The sequence below is a fragment of the Anguilla rostrata genome, chromosome 16, assembly GCF_018555375.3.
Source record: "Anguilla rostrata isolate EN2019 chromosome 16, ASM1855537v3, whole genome shotgun sequence".
Taxonomy (NCBI): Eukaryota; Metazoa; Chordata; class Actinopteri; order Anguilliformes; family Anguillidae; genus Anguilla; species Anguilla rostrata.
In genome coordinates, this window is record NC_057948.1 from 35,616,872 (window position 1) to 35,644,238 (window position 27,367).

Genomic DNA, 27,367 nt, shown 5'->3' on the forward strand with positions numbered 1-27,367 from the left:
CTTAATCTGAAGGAATGACCATCGCTAGCTAATTAATCTGGTGTCAAAGGGGTCGGGTGAACGGGTCTGAATGTGTGGAATGCGGTGGCTTTTGCTTCAGGGACAAGCTCTCAAACGGGGTCCTTTCTCCTCCTTCCCAGAGTGCCGTGTGGCGCGCTCCAGGCCGATGGGCGTGGCGCAGTTCGGGCAGCCGGAGATCCTGGTGACCCAGCATTCCACGGACTCCTGCTCGCTGGCGCCCCTGGTGGAGCAGGAGGGCGAGGCCTACCTGGAGAAGGTGGGCGGGGTGCGGCGCCACACGGTGGCCAACGCCCATTCGGACCTGCAGCTGCTGTCGGTGGCCAGCCTGATGCGCCCTGGGATGGTGGAGGACTGCGGAGGAGGCGGGGTCGGCGGCGGCGTTGTGGGCGGGGCCGGGAACGGCGGGGTCGGCCCGAGGCCCTTCGCCAGCGAACCCCACATTCTGGAGTCTCCGGTGGGTGTGGTCGTTCTCTCCAGGCAACAGGGGTCTGCCGAGCTCGGCTGTGCCCCCCCCAGCTAGCGGGGGGGGGGGGGGGGGCAGGGGGTGGGGGATGCCCCGTGGACTTACCGAAACTCTGGGAGTGGACGGCTCTGCTTAAGAGTGGAACCCAGCTGCCATAACTGGATTAATACAGACTGGGATCCGTCCAGCAATGACTCTTTGAGTTATTTTTTTAAAAACAAACCTCCGGTTCTCCTCAAAGGGCGGGAGAAGCTGAGGAGTGGGCCTGGGAGCGGTCTCAGCGCTGCAGTCAGCGAACGGGGAAGACTGGTCTGGGCTCACCTGTACAAGAGGCCCTCAGGTGTGTGGGGTTTACACCTGTCTCAACCCCACACAGTGGAACGATGGGAGTTACCACAGAGTTTCAACCGGAAGAGTCTGTCATTTTGGCTTCTGCCTGTCCTTGACTCTTAACAGATGATGAAACGCGTCTTCTACCCCCAACTGGTGTACAGAGAGGCCAGGCCTCCAAAGACAAGCAATGTCAGCAGCGGGTTCTGGCCAGGTATGCTGGGGAAGCGTGCAGCAGCACCAACCTCTCATTGTTTTCAATAAACATAGGAATTCCGGTACAAAGACCACTCAACTTTCAACCTTTATCTAGACTTTTTACACGGGCAACGCAAAGCCAGTCTTGTTTAGTGTTGGTTTTAAATGCTTCATGACAAATATGTTTCACTAATAAAATGTTCTTACCCCCTATTTCTTTTTTAAAATTAAATGTGTTGTAAGTGATAATTATAATTTAAAACTGACATAGATGTCATATGCCTGTTAATCATGATTTATTTGGTTTAATCTGTGGAGCAAATTTAATGATTTTACTCATAAAACTACAATAAAATGAACAGGTGCAACAATGCAGAAACGTTTATTTCCAGTGGATGATGCAAAAAAAAAATTGTCTCGAAAGTTGTACAAACCCCTCACACAAACATTTTTAGACACACAAAGACATTTTTAGACACACAAAGGTTTAAATCTTGAAATTAAATAAGTACGATTGAGCTTTCGGGCTAAAGGACTGCAGCAAAGGAACTCTTTATTTTGACTTTGAATAATACTTCCAAGCTGCTGGAACATCTCTCCTTGGTATCGTGAGCTCGGAAGAGAGTCTGCTTGCACCCCTCTCTCTCCCTCCCTCGTTCTCTCTCCCTCCCTCCCCCTCTCTCTCCCTCCCTCCCTCCCGTCGTGTCTTTTGAAAGAGGAAAGGTCACCTCCGGCGTCATCCCGCCCCCCCCCCCCCCCGCGCGTGTTTAAAGCCCGTGCCGCTCGGACAGTGACCAGCCTTTGATCTATTCGTGGTCCCTGGAGCACATAAGGAGCTTTAGGGAACCCGATTCAGACCCTGATCCCGCGGCCGGCCAGGTCCTCCCCCTAAACCAGCCCTCCCCCTAAACCAGCCCTCCGCGCTAACGACGCTAACCCCGCTAACCCCCTGCTAATGGGATTTAGAGCCGGTGGCGATCCATTAGACGCTAGCTGGGGAGGGGGCGGCGCCTGGCGTTAGCACCTTCTCTCTTTAGTGTTCCCATCATAAGGCTGTGGTTGCTATAGCTCCCCCACAGCGACGACGACGACAACCACAGAATCAGAAATATAAGTGAGAACACTTCCATGTTGGCCTCTGTCAGAAACACTAACCTGTGCCGGCTTTGAGAACGGCAACAGAACAGCACATAACTTCTGCCGCCTCCTCAAAACCAGTATCTGTAACAATCAATAGATACATTTATTTGTATTATGTGAGCAGATTAGTTCAATTAAAAGTGCAGCAAGAAAGAACTGACTGTCCGTTTAATATCTGTACCGTTAGAGAAAAGAAAAAATGTAAAAAAAACAGTCTGTAATTCAGGAACGTGCTTCACAGTAGCTTGAGTCAGGAATGAGGATGATGATGATGATGATGATGAAGATGTGCCTGGCAGGTACCGGTGATTGATTGCGAGCCAACATGACCTCATGAAGGACTTTAATCTGGATTACCTTCAGCAGTGAAGATTGGGATTAGGCATACGTGTTCGAATTCCTCCCAACGGCAGTCTGTCTGGTTCTCAGATTTAACTGTCTTGGTGCCACACAGCTTTGGGTGGTATCCCAGCATGCCTTGCTCTGGCCTCCTCAGTGATGGTGGGTGGGGGGGGGGGGTGTCAGACGCGGGTGTGGAGTTAATCCCTGCAGTGACGGCGATCCGCAGACTCAGCCTCTCTTTGCTTCGCGAGGCCGATTTCCGCCCGGAGGCCGGTCAGAGGGGGGGCGGGACGGGCCGGTTTCTGGGCGGGTCACAGCGAGCCCTCCGATCCGCGCGGCTGGAAGCTGTCCCGCCGCTGGCCGTCGAAGCGGGGCGTGACCTCGCAGCGCACCAGCAGGGTGTCGTCCCGCACGAAGTGGCCCTGCTGCAGGGCCTGCAGGTGCAGGAAGGTCACGTAGCCGAAGCCCTTGGGGTTGCGCGGGGACGTGGGCCGCTGGAACGCCAGCAGGTCGGGCTTGGTCTCCATCACCTCCACGTGGGGCTGCCCGTCCGCCTGGTCCAGGATGGCCAGCCGGATGGTGCCCTGGAAGGGCCAGGACAGCTGGCTGTCGAACTCGCCCTGCATGGTGTGCACGAACAGCGAGATGTAGTTGGAGCAGCGGGGCGCGGTGGGGGTCTGCAGGTGCAGCCGCAGGCACAGCTTGTAGCCGGGACGTCCCGTGTAGAAGCCGGGGCTGTGGATGACCACGGGCTGGCCGGCCTCCTGGCTGCGCAGGTGGGTGGAGAAGCCCTCCACCCGCCACACGAACACGCCCTGGCACTGCTGGGCCTCCAGCTCGCGGGCGGCGTCCTCCAGCGCGCGCGTCTGCCTGCGCAGCTCGCCCAGCTGCGCCGCCTGCGTCTCGCTGTGGATGCGCAGCTCTCGCAGCTGGTGGTCCTGCCGCACCAGCCGCGCCTCCAGCTGCTGCACCGTCTCCCGCATGTGCTGCATTTCGGGGCGGCAGCCGCAGGACGCCCCGCAGGACGCCGCCGCCGCGGCCGCCGACCCCGCCCCCCCCACCGCCGCCGCAAGCCCCGCCCCCGCCGCCGCAGGCCCCGCCTCCAGCAGGCTCCGGCTGCGCAGGAACTCGGCCAGGTTGCGCATGTGCATCTGCGTGAACTCCTGCATGTGCTGCGCCAGGTCATTACGCTGCATCTGCCACCGGGGGAGAGAGAGAGAGAGAGAGAGTCAGGGGGAGAGAGAGAGAGAAAGTCAGGGGGAGAGAGAGGGAGGAGAGAGAGAGAGTCAGGGGGAGAGAGTCAGAGGGAGAGAGAGAGAGGGGAGAGAGAGGAGTCAGAGGAAGGGAGAGGGAGAGAAAGAGGAGAGGGGAGTCAGAGGAGGGAGGAGAGCGAGGTGAGGAGTCAGAGAGAGGGGGAGAGTGAGGAGTCAGAGAGAGGGGGAGAGTGAGGAGTCAGAGAGAGGGGGAGAGTGAGGAGTCAGAGAGAGGGGGAGAGTGAGGAGTCAGAGGGAGGGTGAGAGAGAGAGAGAGAGAGAGAGGGAGGAGGCGGGCGGTGGCTCACCCTCTCCTGACAGCCGAAGAAGCTGAAGGTGCAGGCCACCGGGGCTTTCAGGCAGTCTGTGTCGCAGTGAGAGGCCAGCTGCAAGAGAGGAGCAGACTCTGGGTTACCTCCCCGCTCCACCTGTCCTGCGCTCCACCTGTCTCACGCTCCCCCTGTCCCACGCTCCACCTGTCCTGCTACCTGTCCCGGGCTCCACCTGTCCTGCTACCTGTCCTGAGCTCCACCTGTCCTGCTACCTGTCCCGGGCTCCACCTGTCTCACGCTCCACCTGTCCTGCTACCTGTCCCGCACTCCACCTGTCCTGCTACCTGTCCCGCGCTCCACCTGTCCTGCTACCTGTCCCGCGCTCCACCTGTCCTGCTACCTGTCCCACACTCCACCTGTCCTGCTACCTGTCTCACGCTTCACCTGTCCTGCTACCTGTCCCGCGCTCCACCTGTCCTGCTACCTGTCCCACACTCCACCTGTCCTGCTACCTGTCCCACGCTCCACCTGTCCTGCTACCTGTCCCGGGCTCCACCTGTCCTGCTACCTGTCCCGGGCTCCACCTGTCCTGCTACCTGTCCCGGGCTCCACCTGTACCGCTACCTGTCCTGAGCTCCACCTGTCCTGCTACCTGTCCCGGGCTCCACCTGTCTCACGCTCCACCTGTCCTGCTACCTGTCCCGCACTCCACCTGTCCTGCTACCTGTCCCGCGCTCCACCTGTCCTGCTACCTGTCCCACGCTCCACCTGTCCTGCTACCTGTCCCGCACTCCACCTGTCCTGCTACCTGTCCCGCGCTCCACCTGTCCTGCTACCTGTCTCACGCTTCACCTGTCCTGCTACCTGTCCCACGCTCCACCTGTCCCACACTCCACCTGTCCCGCTATCTCTCCCGCTAAAGCGCACCCCTGCCAGTGCTGGCCTGTGGACCCCCGGCGTGTCGTAAGGAAGTGAGCTGGGGCAGGGTCAGCTGTGCCCCGCCCGCCCATGGTCCCCCCCCCCCCCCCCCCCATCTCCTGTATGAGGTAAGAGGGGCGCTTGGTCTGCACTCGTGGTGAAACTGGTGAGCCGGGACGTCCCGGGCGGGGGTCACAGCGGGCCAGTTGCCAGCGGTTACCGTGCGGACGCTGAGCCACACAGGAAGCGCGCGGCGCTATGAGGCGTAGCGTCACCCCAGCGGGGCCTTCTCACCTGATCTCGGATCATCTCCATGCTGCAGTACTCACACACCACGTTCGCCAGCGGACACATCTGCTCGTGCACCTGCCGGAACACAGAACGCAGCACACCTGTAGTCAGCACACACACCTGCTCAGCCAGCACACACACCTGTAGTCAGCACACACACCTGTTCAGCCAGCACACACACCTGTAGTCAGCACACACACCTGTTCAGCCAGCACACACACCTGTACAGCCAGCACACACACCTGTAGTCAGCACACACACCTGTTCAGCCAGCACACACACCTGTACAGCCAGCACACACACCTGCTCAGCCAGCACACACACCTGCTCAGCCAGCACACACACCTGTACAGCCAGCACACACACCTGTACAGTCAGCACACACACCTGTTCAGCCAGCACACACACCTGTACAGTCAGCACACACACCTGTTCAGTCAGCACACACACCTGTACAGTCAGCACACACACCTGTTCAGTCAGCACACACACCTGTACAGTCAGCACACACACCTGTTCAGCCAGCATACACACCTGTACAGTCAGCACACACACCTGTACAGTCAGCACACACACCTGTTCAGCCAGCATACACACCTGTAGTCAGCACACACACCTGTTCAGCCAGCACACACACCAGTACAGTCAGCACACACACCTGTTCAGCCAGCATACACACCCTGTTCAGCCAACATACACACCTGTAGTCCGCACACACACCTGTACAGTCAGGGGGTGGGGGACGGGGTGGGACTGGGGCGGGGTGGGGGACGGGACGGGGTGGGACTGGGGCGGGGCGGGGGACGGGATGGGATTGGGGCGAGGACGGGGCGGGATTGGGACAGGGCGGGGCAGGACGGGGCGGGGGACGGGACTGGGATGGGGCGGGACGGGCTACCTGGTTCTCCTCGAAGTAGAAGGTCTGCATGCAGTCGGGACAGGACACGGTGCGCCGGGAGCACTCGTGGGCCTTGTGCTCGTCCAGCATGTTCTTCCACACCGACACCTGGCACAGCGGGCAGGGCAGCGTGGCAAACTGGCACTGCCCCACGTGGTTCTGAGAGACGGAGGCAAGGGTTCCTGAACGGTGAGTTCTGTTCTTACATCATCATCATCACCACCATCAGTCCCCTTCTGCCAATCACATCTGGGCTTAAATAGGTATTTGGAAGAGTTTAGTAAAAATTGCAGAATTAATACTTCAGGTACTAGTGCAATTATTTTTTGACTTGTGCAAACCCTTGAGAATTTTCATAATTTTTACAAATTTTAAAAAACATAATTCAGGTTTGTTCTGAAGTTTCTTTTGAAGTTGTAACTAATCTGCACACTTTTTACTGGCGTCTGGTGTATTTAACTCTGAGGGCAGCTTGCACCTACAGAACCCCCCCCCCCCATTTTTAAATCAGTTGAGAGATGATTCATTTAACATGGGGAAAACTGTAATTCTGCCCATCAGGAGGCCAGCGGGGGCTGGGCCCAAGGCAGCGGGGGCTGGGCCCGGGGCAGCAGGTCACGGGCAGCGGGGGCTGGGCCCAGGGCAGCAAGTCACGGGCAGCGGGGGCTGGGCCCGGGGCAGCAGGTCACGGACAGTGGGGGCTGGGCCCGGGGCAGCGGGGGCCAGTCCACTGGTCAGCTGGACGCTCACCTCCAGGTTGCGGAGCTCCATCTTGTGGCCGCAGCCGGTATTGGGGCAGCACACGGTCAGCGACAGGATCTCGCGCTTGGCAAAGTTGTCTGGAAAGAGCTGCTCCATCGTCAGCACCTCGTTATCCACGGGGCACTTCTGTCCCGCGTCCCTGCTCAGAGAGATAGGGGAGAGTCACTGACAGCCACTTCCTGCTGCTATCAGAAACACCAATTCCCAGAGTGCCTTGCAATTATCATTTAACGCACTCCTTTGCAGAATATGCATTTGTTATCTTTAGTGCCAAAATCTGCCATACAGGTATGGGTTATGTTCTGCCATTAACTTGGCAAAAGGTGAACTAACCATGCTTGTATGATATGGGTGTGTACTGCAGTGACTGGAGTTTGGAAGTAATTTTAAGTTTACAGTAAATTATTTGAAAATCACCAGGAAGAGTTTGTGGTTGCACACACCCAGTGCATACCAAGCCAGTGGACGGTTTTTCCGAAATGCTTGGTCATATCCAATCTTCCTCCTTCTTTGTGCCAGTTTGGAGAGCTGCAGCAGCGGCTGGTTTGTTTCCACCTCAAAATCTGTGTCTGATTCAGACCTAAACCAGCTCGGGTGGGGGTGCGGTGGCAGGGCCCGTCCCTGGAGGTGCTTTTAGGAGTCGGTGGGCAGGGCCACTCTGGGTGGGGTGTTTTTAGGTGGGGTAGGGGCAGGGCCCGTCTCTGGTCTGGGGTGTTTTAGGGGTGCGGGTGGGGCAGGGCCCGTCCCTGGTCTGGGGTGTTTTTAGGGGGTGCAGGCGAGACGAGGGCCACTGGGCGGGTGTTTTTAGGGGAGGACAGGCAGGGCGAGGGTCGTCTCGGAGGTGTGTTTTTAGGCAGTACGGTCCGGTTCGAGGGCCGCTGTGGGTGTGTTTTTAGGGGGTACGGCTGGGGTGGGGCGAGGTCTGTCTCGGGGGTGTGGTTGTAGGGGGTAGGGGCGGGGCTCACCGGATGGACTTCTCGATGCAGCCGCGGCAGAAGCGGTGTCCACACGGTGTCTGGACGGCGGCCCGCAGCGCCATCAGGCAGATGGGGCACTCGTACTTGCTCTCCAGGGGGGGGTCGAAGTCCACGTCGTAGCCCTGCAGGTCCGGCTGCGCCCCCCCCGCCAGGCTGGAGGACGTCAGGGTGTGCTCGCTCTCGGTGAAGCTGAGGCCCGAGTCCTTCTCCATGGCCGCGGCGCAGCCCGAGAGCTCCGCCCCACAGCAGGCCCCCTCCGCACCGTCCTTCTCCACCTCGTAGCACGACATGTCCTCTCTGCGGGAGGGAGGGAGGGCGGGAGGGAGGAAGAGGCACGAGCACGTTTCAGCGTTTTGTCTCCCCAGTTTGGAAGGCCCGACCGTGCTCACACTGTGACAGTCCTCAGTCTTTGCTGTCAATCACGCAGAGAGCGTACGGGCACGCGCCCACCACACCCCACTTTTTATTTGAGTTTTATATTTTTGAAATATTTTTTTCTAAAATCTGGCCTGGGATGCCCCACAGACAGTACGTTCTGGGACGGGGGGCTCAGCAGACCCCCTGTTGAAAAGGCAGTCGCTTAGAGGCAGGCACCTGGGCTGGGCTCACCTTTAAGCACCTCTGGGCCAGGCTCCGGGTACAAGCGGTGCACCCCCACGGATCAGCAGGACCCCGTCTGGGTGCAGGGGGCCCCCATGTGCCCAAAAGCAGAACCTGTCAGCAGGCCTGTCACTGCAGAGAGAGCCGGGGGCCGGGGACTGGGCCTGGTTAGGGCTGTAACAGGCATCCCCCAAATACAAAATGATTCAGACATTATTTACTGAAGAAAATATTCCCTCATAAAGGAAATAACAGTTCTGTCTGCTACACTTTATAGGTTTTTTTTTGTAATTTAGTACAGGAACAAGGTTAATGTTACAGCATTTAAGAAGGGCAAAGGAAGAAGAAACATTATTATATTGCAATTATACATTATATTATTCATACATATATATATATATACACGTGCATGTGAGTGTCTGTCTGTGTCTGTGTGTGTGTGAGAAAAGGCGAGTAAGCCAGGTGGTAGCTGAGCAGTCAGCAGAAGCACACCTTGTGGAATCGCACCAATAACGCAGAAGTTCTCGAAACAGAACTCTTCTGAGGGACAGAGGTTTAGAGAGCTTTCCTCCTGCGCTCAGTAACCAGACGCTGCTTCCTCTCTCTCTGTCTAGGATACGCCTGCGTGTAATCAACAAACAAAGACGGTTGCTGCATTTCCAGTTTGGATGCATTATAATGTTTACCTGATATTGGAAGAGCTACAAATTCTCATCGAGAAAAACGAGATGAGATTCACGACACAACGAGACGGTAAACCAAACTAATCATGCATACCTTCCAGAATTTACCAGAGGCTGTCGTACATGTCTATTGTCCTTAGTACAGGATCCGCAGTGCGCTGTTCAGTGGTAACCAAATCTGCAAAATAAAGGCATCTTTTAAAAACTACAGACAGCCCACCACAAACTCACAAATCGGTCTTGGTTCTGAACATGTCAATCATGGAACCTCCGCAGCGACAGCCGATTTTGATACAATAAAACATTTAATTAGATGCTTATTGTCCGTAATATGTGATTAACCTGTCCCCATCGTAAAAGCAGATTTCAGTTCAAAATTTCACACCAAGTAGCCTAGCCTTCAGACCAAGACCAAAATCAAAATGGGAACTACAGCCGAACCCAAGTACGGTTCCTCTTTCTGCGGAAGGGGTCGGCATTATTTAATGTGCTGACGCTCGCCGTGTAGGATTTTGCGATACAATGAATGGAACGGCGATAGAAACGCGACTGCCCACACAACTCAATACCGTTAGCCACTTCAAAATAAATGTAATGGAAAGTCACATCTAACCATAAATAAAAAATATTTAACAAATCGTACCACATGGCGTCAGTTGGCTACAGCTGCTGCTGTGAACGCGTTCATGCGGCGTTTGTAGTCGCATTTGGTAAGTTGTTCATAGCACACGGGACTGTAACTCACATGGCAGTGCTCGTATCGTGTGCCAACTTGTTCCAACTTCAGAACTTTTTCAGATTAAATAACTCTCAAATTCCAACGAATTAACATCGAATAAATATTCGTTCCGATTACGCATATGGCCTAGTGTTTATCCACACAACATCAAACATTAAACGTGGAATGTATACACGTCTAAAGAATAAACATACAAAACACGTAGCCACGCATCATACCTGGCCAAAATACACCGGGGATTTCTGTCGCGTTGGAATCTGACTGCAAAATGTCAGACCACCAAAGTAGCGTGCAAACATGAACTGAAAACGAGCGTTAATCTTGATTTGAGTTTTTTGGAGTTTCCGACACGAGACGAGATGAAAACCGAAAGAGATCTCTTGCAGTCAGCTAACTTAGTTAACAGTTACTTTGCCAAGATACGTTAGCCAGCTAACGATACTTTACAATCAAGACAAGTCTTTCTCAAAAACATTAGCATTAAGTCAGCTATCTTGCATATTCGCTAAATGCCAAATAACCCCACATATAACATACACCATGTACTGTCAAATTCAAGATTTGATTCCCTAATTTAATAGATTAACTATCTTGCTAAATTAGCCAAAAGCTAAGGAACTTGTCAGCCTTTGAGTCAGGCTAAGGGAGCGAAGCAAAACCGAACCGCTGTAAAGCGAGTTAAGAGTTAGCTACGCTCCACATGTCCAATAATTGCGAGGCAGATCATTACATGAACATGTTTTTGTGCCGATCACCTTACCAGAAAGCCAGGTTCTGTCCCCCGCTTACATGTAATACCTGTAAAATATCCTGGACGCCTTTTCCTGCATTTTCAAAATTTCAAATGAGGTTTTTGAGTAATCCAGATGAAAAACGCGCTACCCACTGCCCCCTTGAGGGTGGAGGCTGAGCTGCCAGAAATTGCTTTGTAAAGCATAGACACTGTATGTAAATACATTTTATTCGCTTTTATTCATTTTATTTCAAAATTAGAACAAACAAACAAACAAATAAATTCATAGCAATGGAGATCTGAATTTTGTGAATAATAAATTGTGTTCCCAAGTATGACTGCCAAGATCCAGCAAGTTAATTCATTTAATTTTAATCAGCACGACTATAGCCTATGTAAGTTCCTTGATAAAGAAAGAATATATTCATTGGTGCTATTTTTTTATACAGTCTATGGTGCTAACAAAGTAAATTTGGGATATGACGTCTGCTAAAATTTTTAAATGTAATTGTATCTAGGTATCAAACAAGCTGATTGTTGATGCATTTTGACAGGAAAAAGCGATAGATTTTCTGTGAACTGTACTGGCGTAATCATTTGAAAATCAGAATAAAATATGATTTGCATTTGTCAAGTTACACCTCATAGTTAAATTCTAATACGAGTTGGATTTCCTCGTATCAGTGTATCCCTGATATAGGCCTATTCCATCTCCTTTACGGCTCTGGTAGTTAAACGTGTACGTCACATTTCAGTGTTCGGAGAGAGGCTGCGCATGCGCTAGTGTGGCGCTACGGGCCTAAATTTCGCATCGTCGCTATTACGTTGTATAGACGAGGTATTCATGCCTTACCGGGAAATATTTTAGTGGCTTTCTCGTAAATTCCATCCCCTCCGCTTTACTAAAATTACTTTTAACTCCGGAAAAACAACACAATAGGAGCTAAGAGTAGAGGGTGGTAAGGAAAGACTCTGAGGGTATTATTTAACATATTTTCCCCATCTTCAGTCGCGCACCCGACTCACGCTGATGGCGGTCACTGTGGAGGATTTGTACCGTAGCTATGGGATCCTTGCCGACGCCAAGGATAACCTGAGCCAGGTGAGTGTTGATGGTACGACGATCCATGTGTACCTTTACTGTTTTGGCGAGAACGCAAGGGTTGTAGCCGTCTCTTGATGGGACGTGGTTACTCGCGTTTCTTGGCTAATGCTAGCTTGCTAAGTAGCTAGTAGTCCGAGAAATGTCGTCCCTTTAAGGCTGCCGTGGGGACTGCGACTCCGAGGCTTCAGTGTTGAGCGTAGGCCCAAATCCGGTAACTGGTCTGTTGGTGTAGCGCCTTGTCTGCTGCCATGATCGCCGATTTCGACGAATCTACAGGAATCACCTGAAGGATAGCTAACCTGGAAAATGCAAGCTAACAAACCAGAGTAGCTGCTAATTTACGATAGTTTCTGAAACAGTTATCGTTACTTTGCTTAGTTCGCGATGATGGCAAAGCTAAACCTGGCACAGCCAACGTTAGCTAAGTAGGTTGTACGCAGCAGGTCAACGAGTTGTGGAAATAATGGCTTGTTTTTGGTTTCCATGGATGCGGTAATTTTATTATTACTAGTTATTTGCTGCTTACTTAATCGTTATCCATTTCAGTAGTATTTGTAACAATTCTGTTTTATTTTTAACATTTACGTCATTTGCAATAATTTTATGTTTGGCGGTCGGTAACTAGCTCTCGTTTCGTTTCTTGCATCTTTTTACAGCACAAAGATGCGTACCAGGCTATTCTTGATGGCGTGAAAGGCGGGCCGAAGGAGAAGAGGTTGGCCGCCCAGTTCATTCCCAAATTCTTCAGCAACTTCCCCGAGTTGGCGGACGCCGCAATCAACGCTCAGCTTGACCTGTGCGAGGACGAAGACGTTTCGGTAAGGGATGGGGGCATTAGGCAGTGGAGAATACCATGTTTTAAGTTCAGCACTTATGCGTTTAATTTCCAACAAATTTCTTCCGTTGCGGTCGTTGTTGTCGCGCAGGACTGTAAAGGATAGGACCTGTTGTCATGGCTGTTTAAATCACTCAGTCATTGTTGCTCTTGACAATCTTGTGCACCTACAGATTCGCCGGCAGGCCATCAAAGAGCTGCCCAGGTTCGCTGCAGGGGAAAATTTACCCAGGGTGGCAGACATCCTGACCCAGCTGCTTCAGACAGGTACCGTGCCATGAAATGTTCTGAGCACAAAAGCGTGATGTCATTTATCACCCTTTCTGTTGCATTGTGCGTTTTCCCCATATTCAATCAATCAATCATTTGTGCCGTCTTCGATCCAAATCAATCATTTACAAATGTGGCAAAAGCAGCTACTGTGTATCGTTACTTTCCCAGGCACATTTTTGACTTGTCTTGTGATGTTTGTAGTTATGTAGTCACTTCAGTGACTCAACTTGTGAATTTGTTTTGATTTTTTCCAGATGATTCCGCAGAATTCAACCAGGTTAACATTGCCCTGATCTCCATTTTCAAGATTGATGCAAAAGGTAAAAATCAGCCCCTGACTCGCATGCTCCACCCCAGTCCCGGAGGCCAGCAGCATCTGCAGGGTTCTGGTGTGGTTCAGTCGGGCCAAAGAGTCTGTGCACCTTGGGTTCATTCCAGTCACTTATTTTCACTCCTTGTGTATCTTTCTCACGTCCTTTCCTCGCTCCTTTGCTCCACCCAATGGAGGAGGCAAGGAAGGGAACGTCCTTGATCAGTCGTGTGTCTGTTTTGAAGTGACGTCTTGTTACGGATGTGGAGAGGCGGATCCACAGGTGGATAATTTATACGTCACGTGCGTTCTGAAAAATGGCTTCTGCATAGACCGCTCTCGTGTGTCCTCACTGAAGCGTCCTCCAGGAGCTCCTCCGTGGAGCCTTTAACTTGTTGGAGTGTCCTTAAAGATGGCGGCCCCCAGTTGAGTTCCGGATCACGCGAGGGCTGAGGAGGAAAGGATGGATATAATAAGTGGTTGGAATGAGCCCATAGGTTTAAAGCGCTAAAGTGGCTACTGACTGAAAGGAAAGTGCAGCAGTACTTCAGTTGTAATAAATACATTGACGTCTTGTGTATTTGCAGGTACGCTGGGAGGCTTGTTCACACAAATCCTGCAGGGCGAGGACATTGTGCGGGAGAGGGCCATCAAGTTCCTGTCCACCAAGCTGAAGACTCTGCCAGAGGACGTCATGACCAAGGAAGTGGAGGATTTCATTTTCCCCGAGACCAAGAAGGTCAGAGAACCCGCGCTGTGCGGTTGAACTTGAGGATACGCAGAAATGCTGCGTCGACACTGTTGCTTAGGACGTGGACACTTGCTTAGGATCAAGACTCTGTTGCTTAGGACCAGGATTCTGTCGCTTAGGACCAGGATTCTGTCGCTTAGGACCAGGACACTGTTGCTTAGGACCAGGACTCTGTTGCTTAGGGCCAGGACTCTGTTGCTTAGGGCCAGGACTCTGTTGCTTAGGGCCAGGACTCTGTTGCTTAGGGCCAGGACTCTGTTGCTTAGGGCCAGGACTCTGTTGCTTAGGGCCAGGACTCTGTTGCTTAGGACCAGGACTCTGTTGCCTAGGGCCAGGACTCTGTTGCTTAGGGCCAGGACTCTGTTGCTTAGGGCCAGGACTCTGTTGCTTAGGACCAGGACTCTGTTGCCTAGGGCCAGGACTCTGTTGCCTAGGGCCAGGACTCTGTTGCCTAGGGCCAGGACTCTGTTGCCTAGGGCCAGGACTCTGTTGCCTAGGGCCAGGACTCTGTTGCCTAGGGCCAGGACTCTGTTGCTTAGGACCAGGACACTGTTGCTTAGGACCAGGAGTCTATTGCAGAGTTGCTGAGATTTGTGCCCTGTGTGTTGCAGGTTCTGGAGGACGTGACGGGGGAGGAGTTTGTTCTGCTGATGCGTATCCTGTCCGGGCTGAAGAGCCTGCAGACGGTGGCTGGGCGGCAGCAGCTGGTGGAGCTGGTGGTGGAGCAGGCCTTCCTGGAGCAGGCGCTGAACCCCGGCGACGCCGACAATGTGGACCGGCTCCTGCAGTGCACACGCCAGGCCCTGCCCCTCTTCTCTGTGAGTGCACCCGATTTCAGAACATATGTAATGTTTTGCAAAGAATTAAACTATTTTCTTTTTTTGGTGAATGCTGTTCTTTAATTTCTAAAAATGTATGCTTATTTGAGCACTGGGTGAACATTTGGAACTGGGCTTGGGTCAGTAGAGCTCCAGTGGGTTAAATGAAGTGGCCCTGTGTAATAACTGGGAACTGCCTGTTGGTGGTGCTCTAGCCCATTATTTGTGATACTTGGGATGGCTCTCCGCTTCAGGGAGTTTGAGTTGCGTCATTTGTTAATATTGTTATTGGTTAATAGAAGTGATTGACAGCTTGTGGAGGCCCATGTGAACCCTCCCTCTCTCACCTGTGCTGTTGAGCCTGGCTTCTCATTGGCTCTCTCACTCACCGCATGCTCTCCTCCGCCCTCAGAAAAATGTGCATTCCACGCGGTTCGTGACGTACTTCTGCGACCACGTCCTGCCCAACCTCAGCACGCTGACCAGCCCTGTGGCCGAGCTGGACATCCAGTTGGAGGTTAGCGCTGTGGACACGGCCCCGCCCTGGGGGGGGGGGGGGGGAACGGGAGGCTCCGTCCTCGAGTTGCAGTCCTGCAGCCTCAAACTTTGAGAAGCTGGGGCTGTCCTGGAACCTGCCAGTAAAACGCTTGTGTGTGGCAGTGTGAAAACGAGTCTCATCGTCTGTGTTTGTGTTTGACCTGCTGTCTGTCCCCGCAGGTCCTGAAGCTGCTGGCGGAGATGAGCCCTTTCTGCGGGGACATGGAGAAGCTGGAGGCCAACCTGACCATGCTGTTTGAGAAGCTGGTGGTAAGAGCCCTGCCTCAGGGAGGCCCTGTTCCTGGAGATCCTGTAGGTCTTCGTTCCAACTCAAACAAAGCGCACCTTGTTCAACAGATAGAGGTCTTGTTGAGCAGCTAATTAGACTCAGGGTGCGTCAGATGAGGGTTGAACTGAACCAACGGGGTGGCAGATCTCCAGGAACAGGGTTGGGCAGCCTTGCCGTACAGCTTTGCAGTCTGCTTTGAATTTGCCTCTGCCTTTGAGTGCCAAACTCCGTGTCGTCTGCCTGTGCGCCCTCTCAGGAGTTCATGCCCCTGCCGCCGGAGAACGCAGAGAACGGGGAGAACGCCGGCAGTGAGGAGCCCAAACTGCAGTTCAGCTACGTGGAGTGCCTCCTCTTCAGCTTCCACCAGCTGGGAAAGAAGCTTCCGGACTACCTCATCGACAAGATCGACGCCGAGCGCCTGAAGGACTTCAAGATCAGGCACGTGCACCGGCCTGTGCCTCACTCCCCCGTTTCCTCACCGCCGCCCCCTATGGGCTGGCGCTGTTCATGCGATGACCTTACTGCTGTTTTATTTGCCTTGCGGTTCTGACCAGGCTGACACTGATAGGGAATTTTCCAGGAATTTGCTTTAATAATAAGCCAGTGGTCAGTCTGTGCTTCTGCTGAATAATGATCTTATGTGGGCTGTGTTTGGGGGGGGGGGGGGTCACATTGGAAGTGGCAATTTAAGCAAATTCAGCCACTGGCCTTATAGCAAAATGTGCTCTAAGATATGGAAGAGCCAGTCAAGTTACAGGAAACCGGTCAAACTGTAAGCTACCTTTCTGCAAGCTGTGGATAGACTCTGGGGAGGGCACTACAGCATCAGTGTGTTAGTAGCTCTGGTGTTTGTTGTGTCTGTGAGCTTTCAGTAGTGTAGTTAACGGGCCTTTTTTTTTTTTTCTTTTGGTCTGCACCAACACGAGTATGATTGTTGTTGAAATATACTTGTGGGGTAAAAGGTTAACTTGGTCCTGTAGTTTCCTCATTCTCACCTGGTTCTGCCCCACAGGTTACAGTACTTTGCTCGCGGGCTACAGGTGTACATCCGGCAGCTTCGAGTGGCTTTGCAGGGAAAGACGGGAGACTCTCTTAAAACAGAGGAGGTGAGAGCTTTGCAAACGCTCCGATCTGGAAGTTAATCCCAAAACAACATGGTCAGAAACCCATGTAAACACTTACATTTTCCCCTTGTCTCTTCCCAGAATAAAATTAAAGTCGTGGCTCTCAAGATAACGAACAACATCAATGTCCTCATAAAGGTGAGATATTTGCCGCTGTGTAATAGAAACCTCTCTGAGAAAGCGGTGCTTTAATAGCTGCAGTCTAAGCACACTTCTACTGCTAGGCCTGTTGCTTGGGGGCCTTCATTATTATTATTGTTATTATTAATAATGAGTATTTTCATTTTTAAAGAGCTGAATGACCTTCATTTACTTTGTTCTCTGTGGGCTGCAGGACCTCTTTCACAACCCCCCCTCGTACAAGAGCACCATCACTCTCTCCTGGAAGCCCGTGCAGAAGACAGAGGCTGCTGGGTAGGTGTACCCGTCTGAGGCTCCTTATTGGCCGAGGCGCTGGGTTAAAATGGCTGAAGTGCAGTCCGGGGGCTGTGATTGGACGGGGGGTCTGGACCGCAGGCCTCTCTGAGCGCGCTCTGAGGGGGAAAAGTTCCCAAACTTCCTGTCCGCACCTCTCAACCAAACCCAGCCCCCCCACCCATCCAACCTGCGAAAGGTTTGATTGGTCAATTGAATCCAGCCCTCCATCCTGCGAAAGGTTTGATTGGCTCCTGACAATTCCCTGCGTAGCCTGCCGCCTTTGAATGTCCAGGTGACCAGTGCAGTGGAAAAAAGCTCTCCGTTTGGTTTACAGGTCCAAACGAAAATGAGCAGAACCACTGAAGTGGCTATATAAATGTTCTTATTATTATTATTATTATTATTATTATTTTAAGGAGGATTTGGATCATGTCTAATAGTTTGCTCAATGACTGACCACAACCTCCCCCCTTTCGGTGGCCCCTCCCTCCTGTGTCCCTCTGCCCCTCCCCGTGACCTCCCTCCCTGTGTCCCCCCCCTCCTGTTCCCTGTGCAGTCAGAAGAGGCCGTCCAGTGAGGAGGTGGGCGCAGGGGCGGGGGCGGGGGTGCTGACGAAGAAGGTCTCCCCGCTGCCCCGGCGGGACGCTCGTCAGATCTACAACCCCCCGAGCGGGAAGTACAGCGCCACCATCGGGAACTTCTCCTACGGTGAGCGGGGGGCGGGGCTTCTCCTATGGGGGGGGAGCTTCTCCTGCAGGGGCGGGGGGCGGAGCTTCTCCTATGGGGGGCGGGGCTTCTCCTATGGGGGGTGGGGCTTATCCTACGGTGAGCAGGGGGGCGGAGCTTCTCCTATGGGGGGTGGGGCTTCTCCTACGGTGAGCGGGGGCGGGGCTTCTCCTATGGGGGGCGGGGCTTATCCTACGGTGAGCAGGGGGGCGGAGCTTCTCCTATGGGGGGGTGGGGCTTCTCCTACGGTAAGCAGGGGAGGGGGCGGGTCGCTGCTTTTCTGTTTGGGCCCAGGCCTGTGTTTGACACGCAACCAGCAAGTTTGGTTTCAGGGTACAATTCTTGAGTTTTCAGTGAGGCCCCTCCCACTGTCATCCTTAAGAGGTGGCGGGGCTCAGTCAGTATCTGCACTGAGTGCACAAGCTAACGGCAAAAAGAGAAACTGATTTTTATTTATTTCTTTTAAATACCCTCGTTGAAAAACATCCCCTGGGAGAGGTGAAAATGGGTTAATGCTGCTGAAACTATGACTGTGTGCTTCTGCCATGAAGGCAGACCCTGGGTGCATGAGGAAGACTGTCTGAGATTTAGCTGCCTGATGCAAATTCGCTGATCTGCTGTGTTTTCTATACTGTGATCTAGGCTGAGAGAAATGAGCTATTGTGCATAATAGATGTTTCGCTTAACTGAAATCAGAAAGCCTAGCGTGCTAGCACAATGCATCTCCTCAGTTCGGAATAGGCACCTGGTTTTATCACAAAACTGTCTGGAAACCAGGTAACAGGACTGCAGGTCACTTCTCTCACACTCTGTGTTGAATAGACTACTCTTCCTATCTGGTGTTTGTTGCCATTCGCATGAAATATGAATGAATGAATTGGACTCTGTCCAGATCTTTCTGTGGGGTTGAAGTGTGAAAGTGTGACAGGGCAGTTTGCTTGCCCCGTTACGAGAACAGCGCTGAATTGTCTTGTCTTTTTTTTCCGGATTCTAGAACAGCGTGGAGGATTCCGTGGTGGGCGGGGCCGAGGCTGGGGTGGCCGGGGCAATAGGAGCCGGGGGAGGATCTACTGAGGGGGTGTGCCTGGCTGGATTCCGCGAGATCACGTGACCGCACACTGACCCAAGTGCAGCGTGTGCATACTGCTCGCTGCACCGGTGAATGTGTCATGTCTGTGCACCCACCCCCCCTCCCCCGCCCGTGAGCTCTTCGGCCAATTACCGCTCTTTCCACCTTTTCCCTTCCTCCCCAACCACCTGTAAAAAACGAATATTCAAATGTACTTTTTTATTTTCCTTTTTTAAAATCCAAACCCTTTTAGTGGAAGGAGCTTGTCATCCAGATGTATTTCTCCTGCTGCATTTGTTCAAGTAGATGTTCATGGATTTTCTTTTTTTTTTTTTTTTTGTATGGACGAATTTCTGTGGATCAGGACTTTCAAGATGTGCTCTATTGTACTTTATTAACTTGTCAGACTGTTGGAACAAAACAAAAAAAAAAAGTGACTATTTTACAAAACGAATGCCTACTTTGTACCTTGTTATTTAACCTTTGTGTTTTTTTTTTTGTTTTTTAGATGTTTGATTTGGGTTGCATTAGTCTTGCAGGTTTGTAAGGATCAATAATGTTTTCAACTGAATTTTACCATAAAATTGTCTTGGAAGTCTCTTGTTGCCCTCCTGATTTTGTTGAATTCTGGGGGGGGGGGGTGGTGGAGGAGCCAGAATGGAATCCTCATAGTTGTATAGGTGTAGCAATGTATGAAGTAGATCTAGATTCAAAGAAATAGAAATATATACACCCATAAACCAATATGTGCTTGTACTCTATATTTTGTTTACCATAGGAGCACAAGAATCGATCAGTTTGAATTTGTCTTAATGACTCGCAGATAACCAGCAGTAATACAAGTTCAAAAACAGGACAGTTAAATGTACTCGAGGCGCAACTTTGCGACGTAATAAAAGGTAGTTATTAGACTGTTTAACAGAAGTTTTTGGCTTAAAAGTTTTGCATGCATCATTTTGTAATGCCATTTTCTCATGTTAAGTGTTATTTAAAATGTTTTTGATTAAAAAGGAAAAATGACATTTGGACCAAATCAACTCTTATTCTGTTTTCCTGAGATTTCATATCACCACTTTTCTGTGATTAACGGCAAAATGTATTTATATGAAGAATGTTTGGAAAGAACTTTTGTCAAAAGGTCAAAAGTTTACTTTTTTATTTTTACAAATTGTTTTGAACATTATTTGACCAAGGCACTATATGAAAACGAATTTAAAACCAAGTTTAGAAGCAATTAAAGGTAGTGATTTGGAAAATTGATTTTTACTTCACTACAGCAAACATGGTAGATATCAGCAGTGATTCGGTTTCAGAATATAAAATTTTGACCTTACCATCATGGAGGGGGCTCTCCGACACCACGCAGAGCAACACGTGAACCTCCCGGTCCAAGCTCGTGCAACGACTGACTTCCGTTTCCGGACGCTTTCTCATAGAACAAGCAGGCATAAAGATGGCGGACCTGAGCATAAGCGGGCCAGGTACCCATCTATGTACCAGTGTCCCACAGAAAGCGACTGTTTTTGCCAGGATCTTTCTCCTTTTTGTCATACTTTTGACCGAGCTCGGTGGCGCCACCACCCACTGGGTTGTCACAGAAGATGGAAAAATTCAACAGCAAGTACGATATCGGCCTGTAATGATTGATAATGCTAGCTTGTTAGCTATGTGGCTAACAGTAAGCGCTAGCCAACTTAGCATTACTCACCGTGTAAACATTAGCATTTGCTAACTACATGATGCCTTTCTTGCTAGCTAACTACAGCTATAGCTAAGCTGGTGAGCTGTATATTCACTGAATAGCCTGCTTGATAGCAGGCTAATCCTTGCTCGCTGTGTAACTACCGGCAAGTGAGCAAAAATGATGCGAGAGATTCAAGATAATACGGGTTTATGTCGGTTTATGCGTCTGACTGGGCTAGTTATACAAATAATATGACTTATTATTAGGCACCACAGTGCGACATCGCTTTTACAAAGCCAATTATGTTTGTTGGGTAGCTATCATTGGCTAATTGTTGACACAAGCGTGCGTGTGTTAATGAGTACCTGGCTAACGTTATCTATGTAACGTTCATTCCTGACCAGGTGTACTTATCTGACTTTTCGTAAGGATTAAACGAAATTGTACCTTGTCATGACGACAGTTATTACTGTTTTTGGCTCTTAAAGACTGTCTACGTTTACCTGCTTTCACCTTGAACCGACAATTGCGTTGCATGACGCATCGTCCACACTGTTTAATGAACCATACTTCGGGTTATAAATACTGTTATTGTTCCATAACTGTGTGGCAGGGCGCCGGTTTATGTCAACGGCTTCAACTTGATGCCTGTTTCCTGTGGTAGCTAATGACCTGGCTAACTGTACGCTGCTGCCACTGTGATTACCCGTATGTTTCTGTTGATCCAAACGTGTCGATGTTACAGGTGGATTCTCCACTCAACCTGAAGCATCCACATGACCTCGTGATCTTCATGCGGCAGGAGCACCGGGTAAACTACCTCAAGGAGCTGGAGGTGAGAGGATGCTTGGGGTGTAAAATAAAATTAAATAAAAAATAGCTCTGCGCGGAGTATTTGAGAGCAAGGCTTGGCGGAGTATGGCTGTGTTTCCATGGCCTGACCAAGATTCAGGAATGGTCACAGTGAAAGGCCTTAGTTGTCCAGTCATTGCTTCAGTCAGAATTAAAAAAAAAAAGTTTACTGACTCTTTGTGGGAGAGACTCATTACGGTTGATGCCTGCATAAACAATGCTAGTGGCATAAAATTATTACATTTTAGATTGCACGAGTTAGAGGCATTGTGAGCTCTTCCTGTGACTTCCTGTTGAATAGTGCTCACTACAGTCTGAGCCAGTGGACTCTGTTCCCCAGCTTATTTCACTTCACTTCAAAATATGCTCTGCCATTTTATTCTATTTGGGCAATTCCTGGTCCAGGTTATCCATCTTCCTAACGTTGCTTATTTCCCGACCCTTTTGTTCTGTCGCACACACTGGGTTCATTCCAGTCACTTACTTTCACTCCTTGCATCTCTTCCTCGCATCCTTTCCTCGCTTCTTAACTCCATGCAAAGTAGGACGTATGGAAGAGACGCAAGGATGAGATATGAGAGACAGACAGAGAAATCGAGGGAACACGTATTAGGCAAATGGAATGTCCTCGGTCAGTCAAGCGTCAGTTTGAAGGCGTGTCAGTTACAGACGTGGCAGATGTGGAGAGGTGGGTCCCCAGGTGGATCGTTTATGCGTCACGCGTTTTGATAAAGTGCTTCTGCGAAGGCTGCTCTCGTGCGCCCTGACTGAAGCATCCTCCGGGAGCCTCCTCCCTCCTCCGCGGAGCCTTAGCGGATTGAAACGTCCTTAAAGATGGCGGCCCTCAGTCCACTTCCGGGTCACGTGAGGGCCGAGGAGATGAGGACGAGTGAAATAAGCGACTGTGACGAGCCCACTGGTTTATTCATTTAATTTTTTTAATTTCACCTTTATTTCACCAGGCAGGTCATTAAGAACAAATTCTTCTTATTTACAATGGCGGCCCTGGCAAGCGACAAAAGCCACTTAAGGAACATAGTGGAGAGGTGGCCAGTCGAGTCTCTTCTTCTGTGGTAAATAAAGGCGTGGAGCCCTGTGTCCGTTAAGGCCCTTCATTAACACCCCCGAGCCTCCTGAGTGAAAGTGCCGGTTAATCAGTGAGTGAGTGAGTGATCACGACGATATGGCTGGCTGTGATGCAGCGGGTAAAGATCTGTACAGCAGAACGCCAGGTTCGCTGGCGGTAGGCTCCGCGCGCCCGCCTGCCTGACCCCGCTGACCTCCGACCTTTCCCGCGCGCGGTTCAGAAGCAGCTGGTGGCGCAGAAGATCCACATCGAGGAGAACGAGGACCGCGACACGGGCCTGGAGCAGCGCCACTACAAGGAGGACCCCGACTGCGTGACCGCCAAGGTGCCGCTGGGGGACCTGGACCTGTACGACGGCACCTTCATCTCGCTGGAGAGCAAGGACATCAGGTGACCGCGGCGCTCTAGCGTAGCAGCGTAGCGGCGTAGCGCTCGGGAAGCTCCAGCGTTAGCATCCTGTAATCCCCGGTGGGGGTGTTGCTGTCGAACTCCTCAGCCCACGTACTTTGCCTCAGTTGCAAGAGTGAAATCTCTGGCTTTGTGAAACGGGTTGTGTGTAAAAATGTGAACTGTGTTTGTTAGTCACTCTGGAAATGGGCTGCTCAGTAAATAAATAATCTGCTGTTGTTTATTTGGACCTGTTCTGTTGGGTCACTGCAGAGTGTTTGCTTTTCTTGGGAATCGTGGAACTGCAGTGCAGGGCGGTGGTTACTGAATTGTGCATGTGACACAAAGTTACCGGTTCAAATTCCAGATTCCAGGGAATTCTTTTTTGTTAATTGAGTAATTGATTAACCCCTTAAGGCGTGAGATCAGAAACATGTGTTTAGAATATTTGTAACTGAAAGTTCTGATGTCACAATCGCTGCTGGTAATTGGAAGCAGTGGGGTTCTGGAACACTGGAACATTCCGATAAGCCTGCTCTTCAAAGGGTTGATTCATTCTGTCCTGCAGCCCTGAGGACTATGTGGACTCCAGGTCTCCCCTTCCTCCGGACCTGGAGGAGCCGGACTGCAGCCAGATCTTTGAGCTTCCGTACAGCATCCACGCCTTCCAGCATCTCCGCGTGAGTCACCCGCTCCGCTGCAGCCGTGCTCCACCGCGGCGGTGCCCAGCCTTACCCAAACAGGGCCGGTGTGGGTGTGGGTGTTAGCTTCAGCCCAGCTCTACAGCACCTGATTTAAATCACTGACTAATCATGGTCTTCAGTCAAGACTGTGAGAAGTAGAATCAGGTGTTTTCGTGCTGGGCTAAAACAAAAGCACCCACACCGGCCCTTAGTAATCAAACGGTCAACGTTCTTCCACCTTCCGCACGCCCTTGCTCTTGGAGGTTACTTTGTAAGGAGCTGTCCGGTCGCGTATTCCTGCGTATGAATATTCATGAGTAAGTTGCCCAAGGACGGTGTATCCTCTGCTGCTTTTTTGTGTTTGAGGAACACGCCTTCTTCATGAATATTAATAGCTTGCATCAACGTGCAGCGTCTGAGCTACAGGTGCAGAATGGTCAGAGTTAAGATTAGGGGGCTGGCCATCTGGTTAGCCAGCGTAGCGTGTGTTTGCTGCGTCACTGAGAGCAGACAGTGTGCAGTCAGCTACCCGCCCTCACTGCTGGAGGAGATGCGTTGGCTGCGTAAATTTCAAAATGGCAGTTTTCATGCACGTGTGGGGTTTTTTTTTTTTTTAATTTTTTTTACGTCATTGCGTCCTCTAGCGACGTCTGGGGACAGATGGACCAATCGCAAGCGGCATCTGTGAAAATGAGCTGCCAGCCCTGCCTGGGGCGGAGGTGTCAGACTGAATCCCCAGGGGGCCGCAGTGTCTGCAGGTTTTTGGTTTCAGTCAGCTGCCAGTTAAGGCCTTGAGCTCAAAGTGTTTGGATTCTTGAGCCAATCAAATGACTTAAATTCACCACTGGTGCCAAAACACACCCTAAAAACCAGCGGACACTGTGGCCCTCCTGGACTGGAGTTAAACCCACAGCCGCTGTGGCCCTCCTGGACTGGAGTTAAACCTGCAGACACTGTGGCCGTCCAGGACTGGAGTTAAACCTGCAGACACTGTGGCCTCCAGGACTGGAGTTAAACCGCAGACACTGTGGCCCTCCAGGACTGGAGTTAAACCCTGCAGACCCCTGTGGCCCTCCAGGACTGGAGTTAAACCTGCAGACACTAGGCCCTCCAGGACTGGAGTTAACTGCGACATGTGGCCCTCAGACTGGAGTAAACCCCACCGCCCTTGTGCCCTAGGGCTGGACTGGAGTACAACTTGCAGCCACAGCGCCCTCTGGACTGGGTTGATGTCGTGTGACCCCTAGTGTGCCCCACGTGTGCCAGGCGTGCAGGAGAGGGCACCGACGTCCATCTGCTTCAGCGAGGCCCTGTTCGCGTGTCACAGACTGGGCGCAACGTGGAGAGCCGGACACCGTCCTGCACGAGGCCTGTGGGGTGAGAGGGGAACACTGGAACACGACACGGTCCCTGCAGAACAGCCTGGACTGAGGAAGCTCGCAGAGCAAGCCGAACCGCTGGGGGCCTTCACAGGCTTCCTCACCTGCGTAGCTTCACAGACGCCTTACTGAGAGCCTGCGCAGGGCCTTCTCTGCTGATTTGTCTGGCCGAAACAGAGTGCCTTTGCTTCAGTTTGATGACTGTGGCTGATGGGTGGAGTTGTCCAATTAAAAAGCCTGCCGGTCCTGGCTCCCGCCCCCTCTGCAGAACTCCTCCTCCTGGGTGCTGTATGACCTGGCGTCCTTCTACTGGCGCATGAAGAACAAGCCCAAAAAAGCGGTGGACTGTGCCGTCCGGGCCTTGCACTTCTCCCCCAGGTACAGTCCCCCTGTCCCGTCCTCCTCCTCCCTGCTTCTGCTTCCTCCTGCCCCTCAAAGCTTCCCCAGGGCTTACGTCTGAATAATTAAAGATTTTATTTCAGTTATTTTCAAAACAAAGTTTTGAAAGAAGATCTTTCTACACTTTCGTCTGGAGCTGTGTGACGTTCTTTTGCCAGTGGTGCACATTTACAGTGACAATGTGGAAGGAACCGTTGTGCATTTCAGCGACTAACCAAATTTTAAACAAATAAATAAGTTTGTTTTGTGTTGTAAATGGCACAATGAACTGGTTCAGTGTAGTCCGACGGCACTGTGGGATTGTGGGAAAGCGCAGGTGGTTTGCTGTACGCGCTCAGTTTGCAGACGCTTGTTTATCGCCCCCTGCAGGCAGCACAAGGATGTGGCGCTGGTCAACATGGCGAACGTTCTGCACCGCGCCCACTTCTCCGCCGACGCCGCCGTGCTGGCGCACGCTGCCCTGGATCTGACCTCTGACCTCCTCACCAGCCACTACACCCTGGGCAACATCTACGCCGTGAGTACACCCCTCAGCCTGTACACCCCAGAGCCAGTACACCCCACGGCCTGTACACCCCCAAGCCAGAACACCCCAGAGCCAGTACAACCTACAGCCAGTACACCCAGAGCCAGTACAACCTACAGCCAGTACTCCCTACAGCCAGTACAACATACAGCCTGTACACCCCACGGCCTGTACACCCCAGAGCCAGTACACCCCACGGCCTGTACACCCCCAAGCCAGTACACCCCAGAGCCAGTACAACCTACAGCCAGTACAACATACAGCCTGTACTCCCTACAGCCAGTACAACATACAGCCTGTACACCCCACGGCCTGTACACCCCAGAGCCAGTACACACTACAGCCTGTACACCCTACAGCCAGTACAACCTACAGCCTGTACACCCCACGGCCTGTACACCCCAGAGCCAGTACACACTACAGCCACTACAGCCCTCGGCCTGTACTCCCTACAGCCAGTACAACATACAGCCTGTACTCCCTACAGCCTGTTGTGGTTGTGTCATGGTGGTGTTGTGGTTGTGTTTTACCTGCAATATGGTTGTCATGATTGTGTCATGGTTATGTTATGGTTGCGTTATGATTGTGTCATGGTTATGTTATAGTTGTGTTGTGGTTGTGTTTTACCTGCGTTGTGGTTGTGGTTGTATTTTACCCACGTTGTTGTTGTGTCATGGTTGTGTTGTGGTTGTGTTATACCTGTGTTGTGGTTGTGTTTTACCTATGTTGTGGTTGTGTCACGGTTGTGTTGTGTTGTGGTTGTGTTTTACCTGCGTTGTGGTTGTGTTATGGTTGTGTTGTGTTTTACCTGCGTTGTGGTTGTGTTATGGTTGTGTTGTGGTTTGTGTTATGGTTGTGTCACGGTTGTGTTGTGTTTTACCTGCGTTGTGGTTGTGTCACGGTTGTGTTGTGGTTGTGTTGTGGTTTGTGTTATGGTTGTGTCACGGTTGTGTTGTGGCTGTGTTTTACCTGCGTTGTGGTTGTGTCACGGTAGTGTTGTGGTTGTATTATGGTTGTGTCACGGTTGTGTTGTGTGTTGTGTTTTACCTGCGTTGTGGTTGTGTCACGGTTGTGTTATGGTCGTGTTGTGGTTTGTGTTATGGTTGTGTCACGGTTGTGTTGTGTTGTGTGTGTGTGTGCAGATGCTCGGAGAGTACAACCACTCGGTGCTGTGCTATGAGCAGGCCCTGCGGGCGCGGCCCGGGTTCGAGCAGGCCCTGCGCCGCAAACACGCCGTCCTCTGTCAGCAGAAGCTGGAGCAGCGGCTGGAGGCGCAGCACCGGTAAGGGGCAGGGCCCCAGGGCTCGACTCCGCCCACTCACCCGTGGGGGGAGGGGCCTCAGCGCCTTTTGGGGTTGGCTAATTGGCCTTAAATGGTAAATTTCTGTAAATGGGGTGGAGATTGCGGAAAAATTACTCTGTGTATTGTTTCTGTTACTTTTTGTGTGTGTGTATTGTGTGTGTGTGCGTATATAATGTGTGTGTGTGTGTGTGTG

The 27,367-nt window shown here is 51.6% G+C and overlaps 4 protein-coding genes across 11 annotated transcripts in view; 3 read left to right on the forward strand and 1 right to left on the reverse strand.

Annotated features, from left to right (window-relative positions):
• The window catches only part of LOC135242182 (proline-rich protein 5-like), a 16,892-nt gene extending 15,509 nt beyond the window's left edge, over nt 1–1,383 (forward strand). For both annotated transcript variants that reach the window (XM_064313144.1, XM_064313143.1), the window contains one exon: nt 141–1,383. In XM_064313144.1, coding sequence (XP_064169214.1) covers nt 141–541 — 401 coding nt within the window. In that variant the 3' untranslated portion in view covers nt 542–1,383. The remainder of the gene's footprint in view (nt 1–140) is intronic.
• On the reverse strand, nt 1,379–12,292 carry traf6 (TNF receptor-associated factor 6). Of its 7 annotated transcripts, none has more exons than XM_064313138.1 (10): nt 11,756–12,292; nt 9,243–9,326; nt 8,958–9,086; nt 8,475–8,639; nt 7,854–8,162; nt 6,877–7,027; nt 6,127–6,285; nt 5,232–5,303; nt 4,056–4,133; nt 1,379–3,690 (listed from the first exon to the last, which is right to left on the reverse strand). In XM_064313138.1, the coding sequence occupies exons 5-10, from the start codon at nt 8,153–8,155 to the stop codon at nt 2,806–2,808; spliced, it is 1,647 nt and encodes a 548-aa protein (XP_064169208.1). In that variant the 5' UTR covers nt 8,156–8,162; nt 8,475–8,639; nt 8,958–9,086; nt 9,243–9,326; nt 11,756–12,292; the 3' UTR covers nt 1,379–2,805. The 7 variants fall into 7 exon arrangements, with proteins under 7 accessions (XP_064169208.1, XP_064169205.1, XP_064169206.1 ...); XM_064313135.1 differs by lacking the exon at nt 11,756–12,292 and adding an exon at nt 10,648–10,798; XM_064313136.1 differs by lacking the exon at nt 11,756–12,292 and adding an exon at nt 10,686–10,788.
• Nucleotides 11,389–19,907, forward strand: api5 (apoptosis inhibitor 5). The gene is made up of 14 exons (XM_064313142.1): nt 11,389–11,722; nt 12,382–12,543; nt 12,734–12,827; nt 13,088–13,153; nt 13,731–13,882; nt 14,506–14,712; nt 15,125–15,229; nt 15,430–15,519; nt 15,795–15,976; nt 16,551–16,644; nt 16,744–16,800; nt 16,997–17,076; nt 17,636–17,787; nt 18,800–19,907. Exons 1-14 carry the CDS (start codon nt 11,651–11,653, stop codon nt 18,877–18,879), a joined length of 1,593 nt encoding a protein of 530 aa, XP_064169212.1. The 5' UTR covers nt 11,389–11,650; the 3' UTR covers nt 18,880–19,907.
• Nucleotides 19,908–20,292: 385 nt separating this feature from the next.
• ttc17 (tetratricopeptide repeat domain 17) overlaps nt 20,293–27,367 on the forward strand; it is a 26,094-nt gene continuing 19,019 nt past the window's right edge. Inside the window, exons 1-8 of the mRNA XM_064313808.1 lie at nt 20,293–20,495; nt 21,304–21,393; nt 22,718–22,887; nt 23,453–23,564; nt 24,833–24,944; nt 25,183–25,324; nt 25,715–25,862; nt 27,014–27,153. Coding sequence (XP_064169878.1) covers nt 20,328–20,495; nt 21,304–21,393; nt 22,718–22,887; nt 23,453–23,564; nt 24,833–24,944; nt 25,183–25,324; nt 25,715–25,862; nt 27,014–27,153 — 1,082 coding nt within the window. The 5' untranslated portion in view covers nt 20,293–20,327. The remainder of the gene's footprint in view (nt 20,496–21,303; nt 21,394–22,717; nt 22,888–23,452; nt 23,565–24,832; nt 24,945–25,182; nt 25,325–25,714; nt 25,863–27,013; nt 27,154–27,367) is intronic.